The sequence below is a fragment of the Mytilus galloprovincialis genome, chromosome 10, assembly GCF_965363235.1.
Source record: "Mytilus galloprovincialis chromosome 10, xbMytGall1.hap1.1, whole genome shotgun sequence".
Classification (NCBI taxonomy): domain Eukaryota; kingdom Metazoa; phylum Mollusca; class Bivalvia; order Mytilida; family Mytilidae; genus Mytilus; species Mytilus galloprovincialis.
Window position 1 is genome coordinate 6,388,897 of NC_134847.1, and position 25,929 is coordinate 6,414,825.

Genomic DNA, 25,929 nt, shown 5'->3' on the forward strand with positions numbered 1-25,929 from the left:
GATACACACAACGTTGTTTCGCATGTTTTTGTGACTTACTATATCGATCTATTTAATGACTTTGTTTACAATTTGATAACAAATCGACAAATACCTACAGAAGTTAGTTTCATTTGCCAAACAGTGGACACTTACTAAAAAATTACAAATATTTGTTTCAATTGAAAGTTTTGGGTAAGTTAGTTCTTATTATGTAAAATCTAAGCTGAACACCCGTGACCTGACACACAAATTGCACTTTAAAATCTTTAATCTGACTCTATCAATTATTGTTGTCATATTCATTTGTGAATTCAATGTGTGTAGTCCAACATGTATAACATATTTAAATAACAGTCTTTAACTAGAAACAGATGTCTACAAAATACTACAGATGGGGAGGCAGGGGGCATCGATAGCAGAGGCTGATTAAGGGGAGGGCAGGGGTTTTTTTTTTGGGGGGGGGGGGGAGGGGGGGATCCCTCTGTTTTCTGGGAAAAACTTGATTTTTTCAGTATCATTGTTCGATTTTTATCAATTTATCAAGTGTTATGATGATGTTTGATAGTTAAAGAATTTCCTGGGTGCAAAATATGTTATAATTAAAGTTATATATTGATTACACTTGAAATAACTTTGTACACGGATTGATTATTAACGGCAAGTATGGTAATTTTGTTTGACATCCGTATCCTGTTTCTTCCTGAATAATTGTGTGTTTTAGTCTTATCTATCTGTCTGTTACTTGGCTGGCGAACGTGTTCGTAGAAACATACATACACAGGTAGATATTCGTCTGTGTCATTCTATTTTTTTTTTTGCAGATGTCTTAAATGTGTGGACTGTAACAAAATAAACATTTTTGCATCGAAAGAAAAACACTTTCAAAATAACCATGGACGAAACATGCAATGTGCTGTCAAATTCATGTTCATCAATTTGACTCAAATTTTTTTATTCGACTTGTAACATTCTAAAACGTATATGACGGCGTGCACAAAGCTGAGTCCACAAACGTAACGTCTTCAAATTACTAAAACCCTTTACGACGTCGGCATTTTCTCCCAGAAAACAAGCGCGTCACAAAAACACTGGACACCTAGTTTATCACATAGCTTTAAATATTTTCGTTCAACATATTTCTTTTTTCTTTCGAACAAAAAAGTGCAGCAAATGCACATTCTGGAAATATAAATAAATATATGCTAAGAGCAGTGAAATGGAAATAATTAGCGACTATGTCGTGGACCCTTTTCAGAAAACAGCGTTAAAACGTCATTTCTTTAGATTGTAACATAATAGCTGGACATCAATAAAATTCTGGTGTTCAGTCTGGACTATCGAATATTTCATATTTTGCAGATTATTTTGAACCTCTTGTTATGCACATTTGGAATTCCAAGTTATTTTGAAAATAAAAATATTGCAATTACATATTTTTTCTTGCCGATTCTTCCACTTCGATTATTAGTCCTTCCAAATTACTACTTCTTACACATAACGAAGATCATTCCAAACTTATCTACCATGATCGTTTTGATTTTTTTTTGCGATGATTTTCGTGATATGTCCGAGTCCGAATCCTAACAATTCTATTATACGAAAATGCAGTAAAATATGTTGAATTTGTAAAACTTTTAGGTCAAAAACTCTAACTTATGCTTTTTTAATGTTACAAGTTACAACGTATTTTTGCCGTTTTCTATATGTCCGTTTCATGCTTTATAGATTAAATTTTAATTTACCTTACTAGTAATGTGGATTTTAATGGCATGCATTCATCATTTTATCATAAATAAAATCTTATTCTTATTCTTATCCAAAAATATTTTAAACACGGTTGTATAAAACTATTTTAAAAGCGCATTTTACACTTGCCGTCAACTTTGTGCACGCCGTCATATCCAAATAAAAGAAAAGTCTCAGATAAACAATTAACGATGCCTAAACTCGAAATTATGTCTCGGCATTTCGTGTTTTTTTTAGTCCAGACGCCATCTAATTATTAATTTTCCAAAGAATGCCGACGTAAACTTAAACATAGATATAAATAGATTACGAACTCGTGCAATTGGGCTTTTGTTTTAGGTCTGTATGATTTTATATTATAATAGGATAAAACAATATATTAATAATCGTGTTAACCTCTAAGAATATTGTAAGTTTTTTTTAGATTGAATCAGTCAATCAAATGGTTTATAGATATAAGAAGATGAGGTATGAGTGCCAATGAGACAACTCTCCATCCAAGTCACAATTTATAAAAGTAAACCATTATCAACTGATTATAGGTCAAAGTACGGTCTTCAACACGTAGCTTTGGCTCACACCGAACAGCAAGCTATAAAGGGCCAACAAAAAAGATGTATGATTTAACAAAAACAAAAACAATATGGACCATTGATTCGGCCTTGATTACGATGACTTCTTTTAATTTGTTATTATCTTTTCACAGATTTTCGATTGCAGATTTTTTACTCCACTGTCAGTCGATATTCTGATTTCTATGAAATTTTCTCCCTTGTTCTTTTTTTTTATTTCATTTATCCAGAGACATATAATATATATGTATTTCTCTATATTATCAAATGCATGTTTGATCTAATTCCGGATACACACAACGTTGTTTCGTATGTTTTTGTGACTTACTATATCGATCTATTTAATGACTTTGTTTACAATTTGATAACAAATCGACAAATACCTACAGAAGTTAGTTTCATTTGCCAAACAGTGGACACTTACTAAAAAATTACAAATATTTGTTTCAATTGAAAGTTTTGGGTAAGTTAGTTCTTATTATGTAAAATCTAAGCTGAACACCCGTGACCTGACACACAAATTGCACTTTAAAATCTTTAATCTGACTCTATCAATTATTGTTGTCATATTCATTTGTGAATTCAATGTGTGTAGTCCAACATGTATAACATATTTAAATAACAGTCTTTAACTAGAAACAGATGTCTACAAAATACTACAGATGGGGAGGCCGGGGGCATCGATAGCAGAGGCTGATTAAGGGGAGGGCAGGGGTTTGGTTTTTTTTGGGGGGAGGGGGGGGGGGGGATCCCTCTGTTTTCAGGGAAAAACTTGATTTTTTCAGTATCATTGTTCGATTTTTATCAATTTATCAAGTGTTATGATGATGTTTGATAGTTAAAGAATTTCCTGGGTGCAAAATATGTTATAATTAAAGTTATATATTGATTACACTTGAAATAACTTTGTACACGGATTGATTATTAACGGCAAGTATGGTAATTTTGTTTGACATCCGTATCCTGTTTCTTCCTGAATAATTGTGTGTTTTAGTCTTATCTATCTGTCTGTTACTTGGCTGGCGAACGTGTTCGTAGAAACATACATACACAGGTAGATATTCGTCTGTGTCATTCTATTTTTTTTTGCAGATGTCTTAAATGTGTGGACTGTAACAAAATAAACATTTTTGCATCGAAAGAAAAACACTTTCAAAATAACCATGGACGAAACATGCAATGTGCTGTCAAATTCATGTTCATCAATTTGACTCAAATTTTTTTATTCGACTTGTGTCATTCTAAAACGTATATCCAAATAAAAGAAAAGTCTCAGATAAACAATTAACGATGCCTAAACTCGAAATTATGTCTCGGCATTTCGTGTTTTTTTTAGTCCAGACGCCATCTAATTATTAATTTTCCAAAGAATGCCGACGTAAACTTAAACATAGATATAAATAGATTACGAACTCGTGCAATTGGGCTTTTGTTTTAGGTCTGTATGATTTTATATTATAATAGGATAAAACAATATATTAATAATCGTGTTAACCTCTAAGAATATTGTAAGTTTTTTTTAGATTGAATCAGTCAATCAAATGGTTTATAGATATAAGAAGATGAGGTATGAGTGCCAATGAGACAACTCTCCATCCAAGTCACAATTTATAAAAGTAAACCATTATCAACTGATTATAGGTCAAAGTACGATCTTCAACACGTAGCTTTGGCTCACACCGAACAGCAAGCTATAAAGGGCCAACAAAAATATTACTAGACTAAGTGTAAATCCATTCAAACGGGAAAACCAACGGTCTAATTTATATAAAAAACGAGAAACGAGAAACACTTATGAACAACATCAACAAACGACAACTACTGAAATACCCTTGTTACACTTTCAGTGTTTACATTCTTTTCCTTTTACAAATGTACTAGCTAATCACGCCTAGTTCATGCGTAACATATCTTTAGCTGAGAGGTTCAACTGAGGTTCACATGAAATCGGATTTAATGAGGTCGAAATATTCACTTGCAAGTGAATAATGCATAAGTAATTTTTCTTTGCTTATTTTGATAAAACTGAACCAAACTGGTAGCTAAAAGCCAATTTTAACTTTACTGTTTCACTTTCATTTATGATTTAACAAAAACAAAAACAATATCAAATTTTATGTTTTTCTAAATCTGGTAGCTAGTGCCCCTTGAACAGCATAGATAATGAGAAACGCAAATTTCTCTGAAGTGTGAACCCGACACAACATCCATTTTAAAAATTCCGACAGATTCGTGATTTGTAATCGATTAGGGACGTAATTTGCATTTGAATTATATTGTTAGAAAAGGCTGAGAGATGAGGAGAAAAAGAAAAATATTAACAATTGATCTGAAATTTCATCTAAGTTTAACTGTCCACTTCAACATTTTACGAAAGATGTATGTTCAAAGACAAAGGAAATCGGTTTATTTACGGAAAATCAAGCGTATTGAAAAGCCTATTCAATTTCTATAAGACAAATTTACTAAAGATGTCGGATTGTTACGTAATCTAAGTCACCTGATGTCTTACTTAGTTGGATATATCTATATCTCTTGTGTGTCACCATATCTTTATCTTTTGTCTTAGTCTGAATGCCAATGGGCTTCAACGTCACTAGCTCACACCGAACAGCAAGCTATATCTATATCTCTTGTGTGTGACCATATTTATATCTTTTGTGTCTTAGATATAAGAAGATGTAGTCCGCGTGACAATGGACTTCAACGTCATTAGCTCACACCGAACAGCAAGCTATATCTATATCTCTGGTGGCATATCTTTATATCTTGTGTCGTCCTTGTTAGCTTCAAATTTCATTTCAATGTTTATTTAATATGAATCATAACTTTCCTTCTTTTTGTTGGTTGACACGTAGAACGACAACATCAGGGACTGGTGTTATGATGTCTCAGTTTTACCAGACTTTTCAAAGTTTAACTGATCATACCTCTATCCATATCATAGAAGCTCTAGAAATATTAATAGTTGTTTCAATTTTGATTGTTTAAAAAAATGTTGAAACCATATTAAACAGGCATATAAAAAAACGGTACCTGAAATCACAAACAAGTTCTTCATGTGAAGCTCTAGATCCACTACTGGTGTACTATTTTGTTGAACAAAAGTATATACATTTAAATCGTATGTATGTATTATTTGTTATAAAGATCCATGATAACGGTGATGAAATACGTTGTCTTCGTAGTGTGTTTTGTGTTACAAACGGGACGGTTGTACCGAAATGGTTTTGCATTTTTATATTTTCAGAATGTTGTATTCGATTATATCAGCGTTAAATGTCCAAACAGTTCTAATTGGGTTACTAGTTGTGCTTGTTGTGTACAAACTCAGACAAAGATGGAAATATAATATGCCTCCAGGACCATTTTGCTGGCCTCTGATTGGAAGTTATGAAGGTAATGTCATTTTACCGGATTCTGATTGGAAATTATGAACATGATGAAGGAAATACGATGGATTTATAATTTATGAAGAAAGATATTCATGCCAAGTGACTCATATTGTTTTTATGCATTAAACAACTACACATGCTTCGTCTTACCCAAATGACCATAACTTCTAGTTCCTACGTGTAATATAAAGACTTTTAAAATATTTTAACGTTGCTGGTTTTGCAGTTGAACTTCATGAAATAAGTGTATTGTGTTAAAACCAAAGTTCCAACTACCTGAAGCAAAGTATTTTATGAAACATGGGAGAAATAAACCTATTCTTAATTTGTAAAGTATATGCATCCATAATAGTATGTATAACCAGTTCTTTGCTCAATATTTACGGATGTAAATAGTTATCAAAGGTACAAGGATTATAATTTAGTACGCCAGACGCGCGTTTCGTCTACTTAAGACTCATCCAAGACGCTCATATGGAAATATTTATAAAGCCAAACAAGTACAAAGTTGAAGAGCATTGAGTATCTTAAATTCCAAAAAGTTGTGCCAAATATGGCTAAGGTAATCTATGCCTGGGATAAGAAAATCCTTAGTTTTTCGTAAAATTCAAAGTTTTGTAAACAGGAAATTTATAAAAATGACCACATTATTGATATTCATGTCAACACCGAAGTGTTGACTACTGGGCTGGTGATACCTTCAGGGACGAAATGTCCACCAGCAGCGGCATTGACCCAGTGGTGAAAATAGTTCTGTAAGTATATCTATGAGGTTCTAGATTTTGGGTCCATCATTTGTTTATTCTTTCTTATTACACCATTTTTCTTTATTCTTTATATTTCTTCTCATTATTTCTTTTCTTTATATTCTAACAGTCCACTTTTCTATATTCTTTATTTTGTATGCCTATTTTTCTTATTTCTTAAGTTGTTTTGTCCTTTTTTCTTCACTTTTTGCCTATTATTTTATATTCTGTAAACCTCATCCAAACCTTCATGTATAGCAGAAAGTAATTGTATGATTTGATTAATTTCAGTTATCCAAGCTAAGTATCTTCATGAAATATTTGGAAAATTTACAAAGAAATATGGACCAGTCTTCACTGTTAGTCTAGGTAGGTATAATGAAATTAGAGATAGTATTTATAACAAGATCCAGTGTTCAATGTAAGGACTTAAACATTGTAATTGGTGAGGCAACACATATCAGCTGTGTTTGTAGAGTCTTTTTACGATATTTGTTAGTTTAAAAAAAATATGTTTCTTCCTATTAAACATTATATCATACACCCCTGAATTGTCAATCCTGTTTTTGCATCTTCCTCTACCAGAAAATGTCTTCAATCTAAAAACAGTAATGACTTAAGTATAAATTCGGACCACTGCTTCCAACCCCGAACTGTTAAACTTTAGAACGGCTTTGACATCAAAGTTTTAAAAGTTTCGACTGAGTGACAGTGCTGCTACCACTCTAGTAGGGAGTGCTTTCATATCCTGATTCGTAAATCGAAATGAATATAATTATGTTGAAATCACTCAATATCACTGGAATTTGGTACTTTACCCTTCAGTTGTTTTGATGGTTCGAGGCTAACTTCTTTGTTTTCGTTACTTGACTATTTTGTATTTAAAGGAGTACGGTGACCTATTATAAGTGTTAATGTTTTTGTCATTTTGGTCAATTGTGGACAGTTGTCTCATTGGCAATCATACCACATCTTCTTTTTTATATGATATTCTTGCATCGGTTTTATCTCCCTTTTTATTTTTTCTGAGCATCTTGCACTATATACTAGATTGTAGAATGCTCATGTTCTTGTTACATATAGGTTGTATTTCTGTAAATATAATATGTTTTTATACTGGTAACAGTCCCAAGGTATGTCTCTGTATTATATCTTGGAATCAGTATGTCAACAAATCAAATTATCTTTGAATATTATATATCATCTCAAAAGAGACGTGATTCGAGAACACCTGTATTTGCAAAGTGCTACCTAAAGAGCGGTTAATCTCCAAATTTTCTTGAGTCGGTTAGTTTTAGTTTGTAAGTACTGATCACATACTTGCCTGGTGAGTTCTACAACTTACAAAAAAGAAAAAAAAAGAAACGGAGAATGAAAATGCTGCAAAGGATATTCAAACGCAGAGAGAATCTGATATAAATGACACGGAAAATAATAAAGACGACGAAAAAACAGTGTACAATAGCAACAACAGTACACATTTCATTGCACTAGATGTGTATTTCGACAATTATTGTCTCTTCAGTGATGCTCAAGGCGAAAATACTTGAAAGTCCGAATCCTTATACAAACGTTGAACTGAATAAGACAAAAAAGGACAAAAAAATAAAGTAAAACCTGGTCAAGGACAACACTGAATATAAAATTAAAGACTGAGCAGCAACCATGTGATCGATCTCAAGGGTTCTGAATGAGTAAGCATATCATAGTTGCACCCGTTGTGCTCTTCATGGTAAGTACAAATGCGGACATGGGTTTCATTCCGTAAGATTAAAATCGAAGAACAGGGGATGGGATTGTTGTAACGATATTGGAACTTATCCGTGTTGAAATACATAGCAGTGAACCAACTCATAGTTGCTCCATGTTTTAGTCCAATAGCACCCTTGTAAGCAGTAAACCTATCATGCAAAAAAACCGCACTATGATAGGCACTGTAAGCTTGGAATAATCCATCAAATGGGATATATATACTCTACATTCAGTCTCTGCTTGCATGTAGTTACGAACGTAAAAATGGAAATGCATTATTGGACAGCTAAAATTAATCATACCGTTTGTCGTAAAGTTTGGTTCTTAACCGACTGTCATTGTCAATTTCTAGGTGTACATGCTGTAGGTTAATATTTGAGGCAGACTTAATTGTATCTAGGGTATACTCTTTTCTAAAGTTCAGAGGGATAGATGCTGTCAACAGTTGAACATAACCGCCATATTTCCAATTATGTAGTGATTTATACGCATTTCCCAATACTAAAGGTATTACTAGGAAGGTTGTAAGGACTTTGAGAAGTTAATCCAATATTCAAATCCCGTTTTAGGAATCCTATTGTTCTATTGGCTTAATTCCATATCTCATTAACATGAATTTGACTTCACTTGCGAATGTGCTGTTTAGCATTAAAGGTTGTTGACTGATTCAAGAATGGGACCATCTGTCCTTGGTATTATGAGGCTTTTCCACCTCAGGAATAGATTACCTTGGCTGTACTTGGCAAAACCTTTAAAAATGTTGGTCCCCAGTGCTCTTCAACTTCGTACTTTATTTGGCCTTTTTTAAATTTTTTGGATTCGAGCATCATTGGTGAGATTTTTGTAGACAAAACGCGCGTCTGGTGTAAAAACAAAATTTAATCCTGGTATCTGTGATGAGTTTATTTGTAATGGTTTTGTTTGTACAGTTGATGGTGGGTAAATTGCATTAACCCAGTTCTAGGAAAGACATTTGTTTGGTTCCCATGACCAAGTTTGTCTGGATTCGTTTACTAGTATTTGTTTTGGTCGTTGGAATCTTGTCTGTTGATAAAGTAAGGTATAATATCTTGCTGTCTGCAATAAGTCGAAAAAGAGATTTTCTATGATCAAGCATGTCGTTATGTCTAACTGAACAAAAGTGAACTGAGCCTTGGGGTACTCCAAACTCTACATCAAGATTATTTTAGATGAGCCTTGGGGTACTCCAAACTCTACATCAAAATGCAATGAGCTTTCCCAGTCACCTACACCTGTTTATTTCCGATGAGAAAAGAAAACAACCAATTTGTGAGGTTCCTTCTGATTTCATATTCCAGTATACGAACTAGAAGACTATAACTTACTTTATCAAATGCTATTCAAAAAATGCATTTTAAGTTCGTTTTTGAAATCTACAAACCCAATTTGTTTCGTTTGGAATTATGTCGACAGCAGTGTTACACAAATATAAGTTGGTGCCGATCTGCATGTTTTCATATTGTATTGTTGAATGTGACCATGTGCTACATGTTTCTGTAATATGTATATCATGTATATATCATAGCAATCGGTCGATATTTCTATTCAGATCTTTGTTTCTCTTGACTTTCATGAAAACCGGACAAACATTTGGATACCTCCAGTCCGGTGGTGCATTCTAAGTTTCAATGATTATTTCAGATGATTGTGAGACATACATTTCGATACCTCCAGTCCGGTGGTGCTTTCCAAGTTTCAATGGTTATTTCAGATGATTGTAAGAAAAACATTTGGATACCTGCAGTCCGGTGGTGCTTTCCAAGTTTCAATGATTATATTAGATTATTGTGAGACAAACAGTTGGATACTTTCAGTCCGGTGATGCATTCCAAGTTTAAATGATTATTTTAGATGATTGCAAGAATTTGGGATATCTCCTTTGTACCAGCTGTCACAACCACGTGACTTTAATGATGTGTACATAACTTTATTTTGATTTACAGGACCTTATCAGACGGTTGTTTTGAATGATATCAACAGCGTCACAGAAGCATTAGTCAAAAGCAAAGCTGATTTCGCCAATAGACCCTCTATTCATTCAGGTAAAAAAAGACTACATACTTTTATATGCATGTTTTCAATTGCGGATGTATTTGAAAATTAAAAAAAAAAATAGGTGTTTCATAAATCATGCTTTAATGTTTCTCATACTCTGTTAACTATTTGAATTTGAAAATATATGTTTTTACATATTCACAATGTAAATTTATATTAAGGCGATTTACCGGTTGTAATGTTAGTTTTGTAAAACACTATGCTATATTTGATTAACAACAGTTTTATCTTATTCTTTTCCCCTTTACCAAACAAAAACGAAATTTAGAAACATCATGTATCGGTGATTCGGAAATGACTATTCCTATGAAAGATAAGAAACGGTAATTGAATTGTGAATTACTCATTTTATGTAAAAAAAATATTAATATTTAACAATTTCATTTTTGATAAAAGAAAAAAATTCCCGACTAGCCGGAACCGTCTTTTAACATGCAGTTATTTCGTGTATCTTGAAATTTGTTTTGTGATATAAATTTTTCATATCAGTTCCAATATTTCTAATTAAAGTTGACGTGTTGACCGAAGGAGGAAAAGATATTGCATTTGCCAATTATACACCAACATGGAAATTGCACAGAAAAATAGCTGGAAAGGCTTTAAGGTAGAAGTTTGATTTATTACTTCTATTTAATTTAGTGTTTTTTACTCTGTCTTGTAGTTAGTATTTCAATGAACTGTACTTTTATCTTGAATAAATGGTATATTGAATAAGTAATCTTTCATAATCTTTAAGTCAATGTCTAATATGAAAATGAAATGAAATACAGATTACCATGATTACGAATCCATTATGTTATTAATAAATAAGAAGAAGGAAGACATATTTATACTTTAATTGAACTATCTTGTAAAAAGGCTGCAGACAATATGCTCAAGCTCATAGTTTAGTTGAAGATAAACTGATAAGCTCATAAGGTGAAGATAAACTGATAAGCTCATAAGGTGAAGATAAACTGATAAGCTCATAAGGTGAAGATAAACTGATAAGCTCATAAGGTAAAGATAAACTGATAAGCTCATAAGGTAAAGATAAACTGATAATGCAATAGCACATACCACTCCCCAGTAAAGGATTAAAAAAACCAACCCAGATAATTGAAAAAAGAAAAACTACTAAATACTAAGCAACGCAAACCTCAGCTAAACAGCCCTTCTGAATAGAAACATATTTTCTAGATAGAAACAAGTGAATTTATCAAAACCGTCTCACACATGTTCTTGATGTTTAACTCTCATTTATAAATGAAAGGAAAGATGTAGTATTGTGAATTTAATGTAAAATGTCTTTCGTGATCTGAAATATTAATTTAAAAATATTGGATTTGAATGGGACAGATTTTCTCTTCTTTTGAATAGAAGCAGATTGTCATGATAGTTATATATGACAGTTGGTTTCACAAAATGATATATGTCTAATTGTGAAAAATGTCTTCAATAACTATTTGTTTGGCAAGAAAGGGTCTACTTTATATTAAACATAACCACTTTATAAATATGTTGCGTCTGACTCGCTTTACAATACATGAATAACATGACACAATTATTATTGCTGAGGATAATAGATGAAGGGAGTGAAACAATTGTTTTAAGAACAAAGGCACGTTTTTTTGTAGGCAATATTTGGCAGGAAATCATTTGGAGAAAGTTCTTCATGATTCGATGAATAAATGTTTACCTTTAATGGCCAAAGAAAAAGGAGCATTTAATCCCGAAAACTACATAGATTTAATGGTGTTCAATATTCTTAATGCTGTGTGTTTCGGAGAAAGGTAAGCACTGAATTATAAGGTTTGAATTGTGTTACAGTTCAGCACTTCAGCTCTGCGCTTCTGGCATGTGATCCAAGGACAGTTATCATCCTTTGGTTTTCGTTGTCCACGAATATAGTCCCTAGTGTGAACAGTGTATAACTTGCATTTTTTATTTGATACACTTTCCCAATTTATTTCTTGATATTTAATGCATGAAATATTAAGTAGGGGGATGAAATTACATGTTAAAAAATTTGGGTGCTGAATCCGTTTGTTAAGTAGTGATTTGGTCCAGTTAAAAAAAGGTCAAATTTAATTTGTCTGAAGCTGTCAAACTGAATTTTACACCCCCTTAACACAGAATTGTCACCATTTTTAGTTAGAGTTGGTAGGAGTTTCTTTTTGATATAATGTGTCCCACTAGTAGTACGATACTAAAAATCGTTTTGAGAAAGGGCAGGTGCGATTCTTTAAACTTGAATTTATTGTCGAAAAAAAAATGCGCTATGAAATAACTGTGTTCACCGGCCATGTTTGTCTAGTGGTTAAGTGCGTGTATGGATTTAATGTGTGAGTGGTTAAATTCGAAAAATGTCTAACCAAATAATTTGGAATAATGACATAACTTAACTTAGACAGCATTGAAGTATTAGCTTCGATTACACAAATGGTTTTACTGTCAGGAATTGAGATTACTTAAACAAGCTCGAAATACAAAACAGTTATTTCCACGCAAAAAAAAAAACGACTTTTTGAAATTGATCACATAAATATGATTTGAAAATTATTTAAAAAAAAATTCTGTAAAAAATGTTGTCGTCTTTCGACTTCTACATGTAACATTATGTTGTCTAATATAACCTCTTTGTTAGATGTTAAAACATTGCAATTATAGGCTTTATGTATGCTAGAGAAATAAGATTTGACATCTGTAAAATTTTAGATGCGGTATTAATTATTTATTGCAAAAGAAATCACAAACAAGTTCCAATAATTCGAAAAAGTATGATACATTCCCTTAATTACAATAGTTACAAGACCAGACAAAGTACTTTAATATGTTGTTCAATCTGAATCGTGATTTTAAAGTAGTTATTTGCTGTCGTTTTGAGGATTTCCCATTGAATGACAAAGATCAAGTTTCGTGACAATGATCGATGTAAGTAAGATAAGACTAATTTAGTAGAAAAAGACACTTACCCAATCTTTGTACTCCGATTTTCAGTAATGCCTTCAGGTAATCTCTTTTCGTTTATAATCCAATTTGTTTTTAGAGTTTTAACTTTATGATAAACGTTTAAACATATGTCAATTACAGGTATATCTCATCATTTAGATGCGATGAAATATGCCTCCCAAGTGTTATATCTTAGCTCTGAATGGAATGTTATACTGTTTTACCCCTTTCCGTCCATTCTTCCAAATAAGGAATTGCTGTCACATTTTCTCGGGAACTTCAAATCAGAGCTTCCTTGGTATCCGCCTACTTGTTATCAAGTTACACTGAGATATTTATTCACATCCATCGGGCCACCCTTAAAAAATTGTTTGTTTGGCATTGCCGACCCACACTATCAGCAGGTGGGTAGGTAGGTAGGGATTTTTTTTTTTTTTTTTTACATTTAAAAGCTTTATACATGTAAATCATGAAGTCTCTAGACCAATGTTGTCTAAAGCATTGCAGCATTGTTGTGTGTACATACTGGTGGATTCTTTGAAAGGGGTCAACCGTCAATGTCACATTCTATATCATATGGATAATTTCATGCAAGAAAGTCAGTTTTATTGGCAGAGTAAATCAAAGTACCCAGAAAAAAACACAGAACTGAGGCAGGAAACTGACAAATTAACCATATAAGATGTATGACATGAATATTGAACGTTTATTGTGGGACTGCCCATTGAACAGAGGCCTGATGTCACATCTTGAAGTTGTGGTCACAGTTTGGTAAAATTACCATAAGTTAAATGGCTCAACCACTACGGCTCTTTGTACAAATGGACAAAGATTTAAAACTTTGATTGTTTGCCTTGGTTTTATAAACATCACTTTCTACACCATATGGGTAATTTCATGGCAGTCAGTTTTAGTGGCGTACTAAACCGCAGTACTTGAAGGAAAACGCCAACCTGCGGTAGGAAACTGACTAACCTTACCACACGACATGAAAATCAAACCTTAATTTTGCAACTGCCCAACTAGGGCTCAAACCAATACCTAGAGGCTAGTAATCATACATGCAAGGTGTGACAAACTACCATACAAACACGCCTACTGCCCCTGATAAGTTTTGAGGATAAAGGATCTGTACCAAATTAGGATAGCAAAATATTAAAAATTTGAAAGGTTGGCACAAATAGACATGGTGTTTATACTAATATACTTACGTGCAAGGTTTATCAGGGCTAGGTTCAAAACGTATGATAAATTCAAAATGGAAATATGCAGCAGGACAGACAATTTTTGCAGATAAATAAATTATGGGTTGTAATGCTTGTTTGATTAACAGAAATCTGGACATGCATTACATGAATACAGATAAATTAATGAGCCCTTAGAATTGTGGAAAAGGAGGGGATTTTATTCATCACTGGTACATAAGATACGTTTATAAATATGTTTCTGTCAGTATCTTTTATGTTTTAAGAATTATCTTATTCATGTTAAGAAGAAAAGGGGGGAAGTACTTCAATTGACACAAGATGCTAGTCTTTAAAATATGTATGTTTTGTACCAGGCTAGCATCTACTGGTACAAAACTACTATAACCTGTAAATCTGGGACCATTTTGGTCTTTAAGATTTGGTGATTACAGCCATAATTATCTTGAATGCATCATTGTGGTTCTGACTATAGTAGATACATTGTTCTCTGGTTCAAGGGAAGATTTGTCAATGATAAATTTCAAATATTTAATAAGTTCAACAAATGTAAGAGCCACGCATATTTGTGCTGTGATGTCCCGGTGAAAAACTTCTATCTTAGGCAGCAACCATTTGATTTTCTGGGGGGGGGGGCTATGGTTTTTTTTTCTGTGCAAACTTTTTTGTTCGCCTTCGGCGAAGAACAATCTATTTTTTTAGCGACAAACCGAAGACAATTTTTTTTCTTTCAATTTTAGCATTACATATAGTGGCAGCTGAGGGTGAAACAAACAATTTTTTTTACTCAGGGTCCAAAACAAATTATTTTTTTCACCAAAACATGGAAACAAACTTTTTTTTCCAAAAAAAACCATAGCCCCCCCCAGAAAATCAAATGGTTGCTGCCTTATGAAGCGATAAAGTCGAGCAGACATCATCTGTTTCTGCTTTACAAAAGATAAACTTTGAGTCCTCTACAAGGTGTCTCAGAACGTTTCTTTCAAAGAATAGCTGAAAATTTGATTTTTGATTAAATCCATCTCCCTTAACCAATGCATTGCAGCATAGGGAGATGCTTTCCCCTGTCGGCCTCTTTGACATTACTTTTGGCAGACTTTTTCTATTCCATGTCATTTAAATGTTTGCTCCCAATACAGTGTAAGACAAGCGCTTTAAAGATCGTGATTTGAAATAAGTAAAGCCAGGAACAAACTCGGCGGATACGATCAAATTCCGGCACAATTTCGATTTTTTTTAAATAAAAAAAAATAAATTTCTGAAACGCAAATAAAATTATTTGGGCGGCAAGTTTTTCGGTGGGTCGGGCGGCAATGCCAAACAAATGAAATTTTATTTTAGGCCCCGCTCACGTTAAACGAACACTTACATAGATTTACACATACTGACCATTTATGATATTATTGCCGCGTTTGTCTGAGGAACTTCGTATCGAATTAGAGCACCCTAATTTTTTGTATCCATATTCATGTGAGCATATTTTCGTATCCGTTGTACATATTTTTTTATAGCAGGGATAATACATGAGATCAATAGGTCAAAGCTGTAAATTCTTTTTTCAGTCATTTAACATTTGTTTTTAAATGCTTGCTAGAGGTTTGGAATCCTTTTTACATGCATAATGCCATTACAAATTTTGTCTGCTAAGTTTTACTTTTCTTTCCATAGTTTGATTACATATAGTGTTAAATGCTATCTTTGAAAATCTGATAAAATCCTTGTTAGTTTTTCCTAATTTTTGAAAGAAAAAAAACCGCCAATGTTAATGTAAGAAAATTCTAGAGAGAATCTATTCTCACCACATCTTCAATGACTTATGTCTCGAAAACAAGCGCATGGTGTCTTCGTATTTTTTCTGCTTTTTGAGTTCCTTTATTTACATATTATCAATGTTTAATAGTCTTTTAAATAGCTTGTTATTTTGAAATCGAGTAACAAACATCCTTAAGGCAATGTTATTCAGTTTGTTGTTTCATTTATGATTATTTTTTAGCGTTGATGACTTGTGTGGTCTTTACTTTGTGGTTTTATTTAATAAGTGTCTTTTCACAGCAGTTTTAGAATATCTCTTATGCATTTAAGATAAGGAACATGTAAGACTTTTACATGAATAATGTTATTCCAATTTCGCTTTAGAAAATAGATCCAAAAGCAGTGCAAATGTTTCAGTTCAGGGTACAAATGGATTTTTTTTAATATCTTTTAGTGTTGAATTGGATGATCCTGAATTCGTGAACTTTATGAAAATGGACAAGGATGCGACAGAAATGGTGGGAAAGGGATTTGTTGAAGACATGTTCCCCATCATGTATAAAATATGGACAACAAATAAGTACAGAACAGTTATTAAAATGTTTGATGAAATTATTTCTTTAGTCAAAAGGAAATTTCAGGAACATGACAAAACCTTTAACTCTGGTATGTCAGCAAGTCTAATATGTTTTCTTTACACATATTGATTATAAAATATCAATCTATATAAAGAGATACAGCAAATTCTCAGCCAAAGCAGAATTATAATGACAAAAATACAGAAGAAAGAGTAAATGCAACAAAAACAAAGTATAAATTAGAAAAACAAATACATGTACATAAAAGACCATTCCAAAAAAATCTAATTGTATTATATACAGCTTAAGCAAAGAAAAACTGAAAGAAATGCATTGACAGTATTGACAATATGTTAATATCAATATTTTTAGTTTCTCATAAACAATATCTATTATTTTATTTATCAAAACTATGTATTGAAGTTTACTTTCTCCGTTACAAAAGATCTCATTTTCTCTGCTGTATGTATGACCAAAATGAAATATTTTCTAAACTACAGTGACTAATTATAAGTGAATGCAAGCAGAATTAATGCATCAGTCAACAATATAATTTGATCTTTTTTAAACAGTACAGTTTACTACATTTACAGTATTGTTTGTGGGCCATTTTTTTCCTTCAAATTAATGCATTTTGTAATACTTACAATATTGTTTTTGTCTGCCATTTTCAACTGTATTATACAATTATGTAATACTTATGTAGTAGTTATCTGTAGAAACAATTATAGGAAGGGGAGAAAATACAAAGAAGACAAACAAAATAAATATCTATGAAATTCAAAAAATGCCACCATAATTAAAAGAAGAAAACACCCATTAAAGGGTAGTCTACCCAGAGCACTTAAATAGAGGCAACAGTAAGATACCGCTGTTCAAAACGCGTAAATCGATGGACAAAAAACAAAATCGGGGTAACAAACTAAAACTGAGGGAAACGCATTAAATATAAGAGGAGGTGATACATCTTATAGTAATGTGAATTCACACTCAAATATAAGAGAAAACAAACGACACAACGGAAACACAACGTTAAAATGTAACACACACAGAAACGAACTATAATATAACAATGGCCATATTCCTGACTTGGTACAGGACATTTTTAAAGAAAAAAATGATGGGTTGAACAAAATAAAGAGTGATCAGTTCCTGTTTCACTAGCGCTTTTTTCAGTTCTTTTTAGTAAACCTATCTATAAGGAAGAATCTTCAATGTGTATGTTTTGTTCTGTTGATGTAAATCAATAGATCGTATAGACCAACACATCTGGAATGAACACTATTTTAATGTTGAAAGTATACGATTTCTAAATGTTTCCTGTAGAATCGTTTTGTATTTCTTCTCTTTACTTTGTTCATAAAACTTTTCTTTCGTTATAATGTAACTGAATGTGCTGAAAATGAAATATTTTCAAAAGTACCGAAACATTACGAAAACTTTCTGGTGATGATTTTGCAATTAATAAATACATCTAAAAGCATATCTTTGTTTCTATAAATTTGTATACACTCACAAAATTAAAATGTCATAGATTATTTCTAATAATTTGATTAAATTTAAATCTATCAATATTTTATTTATTTATACTTCTTTTCATTATCTACATAAGACAATGTCTGTACCAAGTCAAGAATATCGCAGCTGTTATCCATTCGTTTGATGTGTTTGAGCTGTTGATTTTGCCATTTGATTAGGGACCTTTCGTTTTGAATTTTCTTCAGAGTTCAGTATTTTTGTGAGTTTACTTTTTTCCAGACAATATTAGAGATTTTACTGATTCCTTGATACTGGCAAGAAAAGAAGCTGAACAGGAGGAGAACGAGGAAATGTTATCTCAGTTATCTGACACACATCTTAGACAAACGATATTAGATATATTTAGTGGTAAGATAACTAACACACATCTTAGACAAACTATATTAGATTTTTTTAGTGGTGAGATCGTGCATGTTATTTCAGTGATTTGACACACATCTAAGACAAATTATATTAGATATATTTAGGGGTAAGATTTTGCATCTATGGCAGATCAATGTTATTTTAGTATTGTATTAATATAGTAAATGAAATTAGTGAAAAAATGGCTGCCTATAAATTTTAAGGCATATTTGGTCCTCAATTCCCTTCAACTTCATACTTTATTTAGCCTTTTTAACCTTTATTTATTATTCGAGCATCACTGGTGAGTATCTTATAGACGAAAACACTGCTGGCGCAAATACATAATTTTAATCCTGGTATCTATGATGAGTTTATATTCACACTTTGACCATACCCATAGCAAAGAAATATAGCTCGTATTGTTGTTGATCATCTTGAAATCACAGTAAAGAGCGGAACAAACCCATTACAACAAACTACAGAACATAACCTGCATATGACATATGCATAACAGTATAAGAAATCAATCCAATAAATTTAAGATGAATAAAAATCCGTACAAAGGTATGTATCTGATTTTTTAATCAAGCATAACTCTTTTTGCTCGATTGCCTCTTGATATGATAACACTATTATTTCTGTTCGTTCTTTCTAGAACGTATTTGAATCTCAATGATTAATGCTCAGTAGAATCGGTATTTGCAATCAAGTGTAAACATGTCTTTCCTAATCTGAATAGTCAATTTGACAAATGTCTACAAAGTATTTCACTTATCAATCATTTATCAATCAATATGGAACTTACAACCAATCCCTACCAATTGATCACAGGGTCTTCGGAACAGACATAAAGAGAATGTGATTGGATAAGGGATGTTCGCTACTCTGTTTCAAAATATCAATCTTTATAAAAGACTACTTAGTATTATAAATTGAATAAAGGAATTTAAAAAGCAGAGAAAATGAAGGATCTGTGTGTTTATTTTTTAAGATATAAGCAATTAAAAATTTGGCAGGAAATATTTCTCTCTATATTTTTCATTCACTTTACATTGGCACCTCTTTTCTTTCAAAAACTATAAAAATATAACAAAGATTTTACGAAATTTCCAAATATAGAATTGTAACCTATATGTAAAAGAATTATGAAAAGAAAAGTAGGGTAAGTTGGCAAATTTTTGTTATGAATAAAACCAGAAAATTCCGAAAAATCAGGCAAAAATTCAAAAACCATAGAAGCAAACATCCTTAAACCTTATCTAAGTATTCTAATCTGGATTTAAACAGTAATAAATTGTAAAAGTCAGTTTTAAATGGCCTGACTTATGCGATCAGTTTTTAGACAAAAATTAAAATAAGTGACAAGAGAAGCCTCACCTTAGAAATACTTGCAGCAGTAAATATACCGTTTTTTAAATCAGATTCAATCCACCATTTTCTATATAAGAAATTGCCTTAACCAACATAACCAAGTCATTTCGTTTGATGTGTTTGTGCTCTTGATTTTTCAATTTGATATGGGACTTTCAGTTTTGACCTTTTCCTCAGAGTTCAGGTTTTTTTTGGTGATTTAACGTGATACCGCTGTTCAATCGTCATATATCGATTCAGAGAAAACAAATCCAGGTTACAAACTAAAACCGGAAAACACACCAACTATAAGAGGAAAATAAGGAACAACAGGAGCACTGAAGTGAAACAAACACAAACGTGAACATACATAGACACTACAGTAAGTTATTGAATGTTTGTTTCATCTGAATAATTTTTTCTTAGTAATTTAATATGGGTAAACAATTAAAAATATTTATTTTATAGCTGGTATTGACACTTCAAGAATAACGTTGTACTTTGCTGTCCGTTACATGGCTGGATTACCAGAGATTCAGAGTAAAGTTCAGGAAGAAATAGACAGAGTTGTTGGTTAATATCATAATAATTGGATGTGTCTTTTTTATAGCATTTATATTATTGGTAAAACTATTGGTAAAACTTCAAAATGTCTTAACATTGTTTTTGATCTGTGATTTATTTTATGTACCTTTAATATATCGCATAATATAGATTTATTCAAATACATTTCTTAAATAAATATGAGCTTTTTATGATAATAAAGGTAACACTATTATACCGCTGTTCGGAATGTCATAAATCGATTGAGATCAAACAAATCCGGGTTACAAATTAAAACTGAGGTAAACCAAGGCGTAACAAACCCAAATTATTGTTTCAAATGTTGGACATAACCATTTGGGACAATATCCCTAATGCGCCTTGAAATGAGGAAATCAAAAGTCACGTGTAAACGAAAAATCTCTGTGTAGTGATATTTGACATATTTTTATAATAAAAAAAATGACTGAGCTGAACCATTTGTTTTAATTTAGAAAGAAGGGGAACACAGAATAAATGTGTAAAAACTATGGAGCTATTAAATGTGTTCAAAGTATTAAATTTTCAAAGCACTTATTGTGTTAAAAATTGGATTTTTTACCATGAGGAGCCGCATCGCAAAAGGATACTCGGGGTTTACTAATTTACGGGAAAAAAAATCACACTTCGTACCCCGAAAAATTAACCACATAAGTAAAAATGTCTCAGCTTCGAAACAATCCATCATACATATACAAGTTTACGACATGGGCTGAGCAACAGAAGAAAACGATACCATTACCGCCTAAGGAGAAACAATTACGCATATTGTCCCATTTGTTCTTGAAATGAATGCTACCGTTTGCATTGAAAACACAGATTGACAGATTATAATCATAATCTAGTAAAGTTATTACATTGATAATTAATGTCTGAAAATGCTTTGCTACTAAATTTTTCAATTATTTATTGTTAAAGTTAATGATACTACGTTTATTGTACTAATATCAAAACGATAAAAAAAAACAATGCCAACAAAAAAAGCAAATCAGAAAAGCAAAATTGACTCATTTATTTTTTTGAACGAGCTCAGAACTTTAAGGACACGATGGAACAAAACAAATGCCTTATTTAACATTTATCACATCTGTACCCGACACATATTGCTTTTAAAACGCTATATTGCATGTAGTTTGTATTGGCTACGTATAAATACTTAAAAACTATTTCTATGTGAATTTTTCATTAGGGAAAGATAGATTACCGGGGATAAAGGACAGAGAAAAACTCAGTTATACAGAAGCAACCTTACATGAAGCAATGAGGCTTGGTACAGCTGCTCCAGTAGGTGTACCACATAGTACACTGTGTGACACAAAAGTTGGTGGGTACTCTAATCAATAAGACTTTTACACTCGGAATAGATTACCTAAGCTTTATTTGCGCAACTTTTGGAAATCTTGGGTCCTCAATGCTCTTCAACTCTTTGTACTTGTTTGTCTTTATTACTATTTTGATCTGAGCGTCACTGATGATTCTTATATAGACTAAATGCGTGTCTGGCGTATTAAATTATAATCCTGGTCCCTTTGATAACTAATAAGCGGTCTTTTACCTATCGTAAAGGGAAACTAAATTTTATTTGATTAAGCAGTTTTTTTAGATTGCTGCAGTGCTTTGATTTTGGACGCTCAGACACTCATCTTACTTTTAGATAACTTGTGGTAATGTATACTATTTAAATTGTGACATTATTCAGTATTATGGTCTTTTGAATATTTTTTAAGCATGTACAATACAAAAAACATTAAATTTGAATATTCAATAATTCATGGTTGACAAACTATTCAACAATAATAATCAAGAAGGGTAAAGTAGCAAAAAACTTGCAAAAACAATAGATATTAGCAAATGGAAATCAAATTAGAGTCCTTAGCAGCACTTTATATCACTAAATATTAACACAAAAAAATGAGGAGTATGTGTCAGTCGGTCATACAAAAAACAAGAAAACAAAACAAAACAAAATCAAACGGAAAATAAAAACAGAAAACAGAACTTAAAATAGAAGACATGTATCTAATTGAGAGGCGGTGCATTACAAAGAGATAATAAAGCAACCTAGGCATTGAAAAAAAACACAACAAAAAATGCAAACAAACAGTTTACAAAACATAACATTAAGTCCTGATATGACTGATCAAGAAAAAAACCTCCGAAAACCGTGGCATTCTTCCTGTTGATTATGTAAGTACAAAATATACTGTGGTAAGTCTTATTCTGTGAAATAAGATTCGTTCAAGGAATAGTGGTCGATATTGTAGACACAACAATTTGGACATTTATTTTGTCATCTTTAAAACTAATATTTCATTTCATCCAACCATGTTATAATGGCGTCCATAAATTTTATAAATGTAAATTTTTAAACTTTACAACTTAGAACCCTAGCCTGTACCAGGTCATGCATATGACAGATGTACTAGAATTCCATTTTTATGACTGATCATGCCCTATTGCTTATCGATAGTATGAAATCAAGCAGACATAAACATCGTCGTTATAAGATTTCATATGCTTATTTGTGTATTTGAACTAATGTTTTATTGTTATATCGGGTTATACATCGGCAGTGTTTGAACTAATATTTATGAACAATGAAATAACGTCAACTGTCAGATAAGCACAGAATTCTTATACATTAAAACAAATTCATGTATTGTCGGACTTTTTGTCGAGCCTTCGACTTTAGTCGAAAAAGCGAGACTAAGCGATCCTACATTCTGTCGGCGTCGGCGTCGGCGTCGTCGGCGGCGTCCACAAATATTCACTCTGTGGTTAAAGTTTTTGAAATTTTAATAACTTTCTTAAACTATACTGAATTTCTACCAAACTTGGACAGAAGCTTGTTTATGATCATAAGAAAGTATCCAGAAGTAAATTTTGTAAAAATAAAATTCCATTTTTTCCGTATTTTACTTATAAATGGACTTAGTTTTTCTGCGAGGAAACATTACATTCACTCTGTGGTTAAAGTTTTTAAAATTTTAATAACTTTCATAAACTATCCTTGATTTGTACCAAACTTGGACAGAAGCTTGTTTATGATCATAAGATAGTATCAAGAAAAAAATTTTGTAAAAAAAAATTTCCACTTTTCCGTATTTTACTTATAAATGGACTTAGTTTTTTTGCCAGAAACAAAACATTCACTCTGTGGTTTAAGTTTTTAAAATTTTTATAATGTTCTTAAACTATCCTGGATTTCTACCAAACTTAGACAAAAGCTTGTTTCTGATCATAAGATATTATTCAGAAGTAAATTTTGTAAAAAAAAAATTCACTTTTTCTGTATTTTACTTATAAATGGACTTAGTTTTTCTTCCAGTTAACATTACATACAGTCTGCAGTTAAAGTTTATAAAACATTTATTAGATTCATAAACTATCCTGGATTTTTTTACCAAACTTGGAAGCTTCTTTCAATCAAAAGACAGTATCGAGAGGGAAATTTTTATTGATGTTTTTCCTCATTTTTGTTGAGTCTGCGATTAACAGCAAAAGTAGGCGAGACACTGGGTTCCGTGGAACCCTTCCGAATTTTTTTATTTTGATATGCGTTTTAGTATGCTATAAAACAAGATTTTAATATGAGAATTTAAATAAATTCATAAAATTTGACAAGCATTTATTTATTATTTAATTTTCTGATTCTTTTATTGAATAGTATTTAAATTAACCTTTACAACAATCAGATAAGTAATGATACACATATGTATCTTAATAGTATTATATCAAGAATTAAGAAGTGGCTCCAATATACTCCAATCCCACATGAGACAATGTGTCTTCGACATGCTGACGTCTCACTTAAATGATGAGGTTTAGCTAGCTAGAAAACTAGGTCCAATATACCATTTTCTACATAAGAAAATGCCTGCACCAAGTCAGAATATGACAGTTGTTATCAATTCGTTTGATGTGTTTTATCTTATTAATTTGCCATTTGATAAGGACTTTCCGTTTTGAATTTTCCTTTGAGTTTAGTACTTTTGTTGTATTACTTTTTAAAAGGAACTTGAATAGAATATCGAAACCGTTTTATATTATTATTTTATTTGCTTAACAGTGAAATGATGACCAGATGCATTTTTCCACATGACTTGGTGACATACTGGGGTATCCTACATAATATTTATAAACATCTTTGACATTGTAAGTTTCGTACAAATTTATTATTCCAAATACAATCATCTCTATGTCAAATCCCACAAATATTTTTTTCCATGTTTTTCAGGCGGGTATGATGTTCCAAAGGATACAATGGTTATGATCAATCACTGGGCACTACACCATGATCCTAACTACTGGAAAGATGTGGAGAAATTTGATCCGACACGCTTCCTGGACGAAAATGGAAAACTTGGTATGAAACCAGAAAGCTGGTTACCATTTTCTGCAGGCAGACGTGTGTGTCTAGGAGAAACTGTTGCTAAACCAGAACTGCATTTGATTTTTGCAACGATAATGCAAAGGTTTAAGATAACACTGCCTGAAGGAACCGACCCCGAATTAAAACTAGGAGGATCAGGTGGTGTTACACTGCCGGCTACTTATGAAGTCATTATTACAGACAGAATAAAAACATAACTATGGAACTTATTTATCCTTATGTAGCTCAAACTTTAATTAACAATTATAAACATTCTGTAGTTGTAAATAAATACTACATTTCTGTTATTAAAAATGTAAAATTGTAAAGTAATCTATTTCTTTGATGTGGAATATTAAAATATGCACAATACTTCTTTTCTTTTTGTTTTTCGTTTTTCAGTCCTTTGAATATTAAATTGATTGGATATTATCAAACAATCAAATTAACCGATAAACAGGTTTACCTCCGCCTACTTATATTGTTTACAGATGTTAATCTTAATTACAATGCTTGAGCAAACTTTAATTCTTACAAAGCAAGCAAGCGAAACAAACCACTTACTTGCTAGCATTAGGATAAGAGCTGTAAAGTTTATTAACTTCTTGTTTTGATTTTGCCTTCCACCTGTTCAAGCATCCATGGTGATCGAGTCTTATGTAGTCGAAACGCACCAAATTATCAGCATGGTATCAGATGAGGTTTTATGAACTCAGACATTTTCAAGGAAACAAAGTACCGTTTTTCCTTTTTTGACAAACCTGTAATGCCAATTTTTGTTATTTTACTTTTTATGATATATGAAATAATCTAATTTATATTGTTTCAAAATCATTCTTACCTATAAAGTCATTGTTTTGTTAACACATTGTTATCAATATAACGGAATTCGATGCGACTGTCAAACAAGATTTTGCTAGCTATACAACCAGGTTTAATCCACCGTTTTCTACTTAAGAAAATGCCTGTTCCAAGTCATGAATATGACAGTTGATATCCATTCGGT

At 31.9% G+C, this 25,929-nt stretch overlaps 1 protein-coding gene across 7 annotated transcripts in view; it reads left to right on the plus strand.

The window, feature by feature from the left end:
* LOC143049741 (steroid 17-alpha-hydroxylase/17,20 lyase-like) overlaps positions 1 to 25,929 on the plus strand; it is a 73,994-nt gene that overhangs the window by 6,268 nt on the left and 41,797 nt on the right. For 2 of the 7 annotated variants that reach the window (XM_076223440.1, XM_076223439.1), the window contains 10 exons: positions 5,551 to 5,699; positions 6,733 to 6,810; positions 10,158 to 10,256; positions 10,780 to 10,873; positions 11,886 to 12,041; positions 16,612 to 16,823; positions 18,494 to 18,622; positions 20,438 to 20,542; positions 21,741 to 21,875; positions 24,789 to 25,252. The exons of 3 other annotated variants lie outside the window; for them this stretch is intronic. In XM_076223440.1, coding sequence (XP_076079555.1) covers positions 5,552 to 5,699; positions 6,733 to 6,810; positions 10,158 to 10,256; positions 10,780 to 10,873; positions 11,886 to 12,041; positions 16,612 to 16,823; positions 18,494 to 18,622; positions 20,438 to 20,542; positions 21,741 to 21,875; positions 24,789 to 25,141 — 1,509 coding nt within the window. In that variant the 5' untranslated portion in view covers position 5,551 and the 3' untranslated portion in view covers positions 25,142 to 25,252. Of the gene's footprint in view, positions 1 to 2,646; positions 2,764 to 5,550; positions 5,700 to 6,732; positions 6,811 to 10,157; positions 10,257 to 10,779; positions 10,874 to 11,885; positions 12,042 to 16,611; positions 16,824 to 18,493; positions 18,623 to 20,437; positions 20,543 to 21,740; positions 21,876 to 24,788; positions 25,253 to 25,929 lie in introns of those variants that run through there. 2 more of the 7 variants (XM_076223441.1, XM_076223448.1) reach the window with 2 other exon arrangements.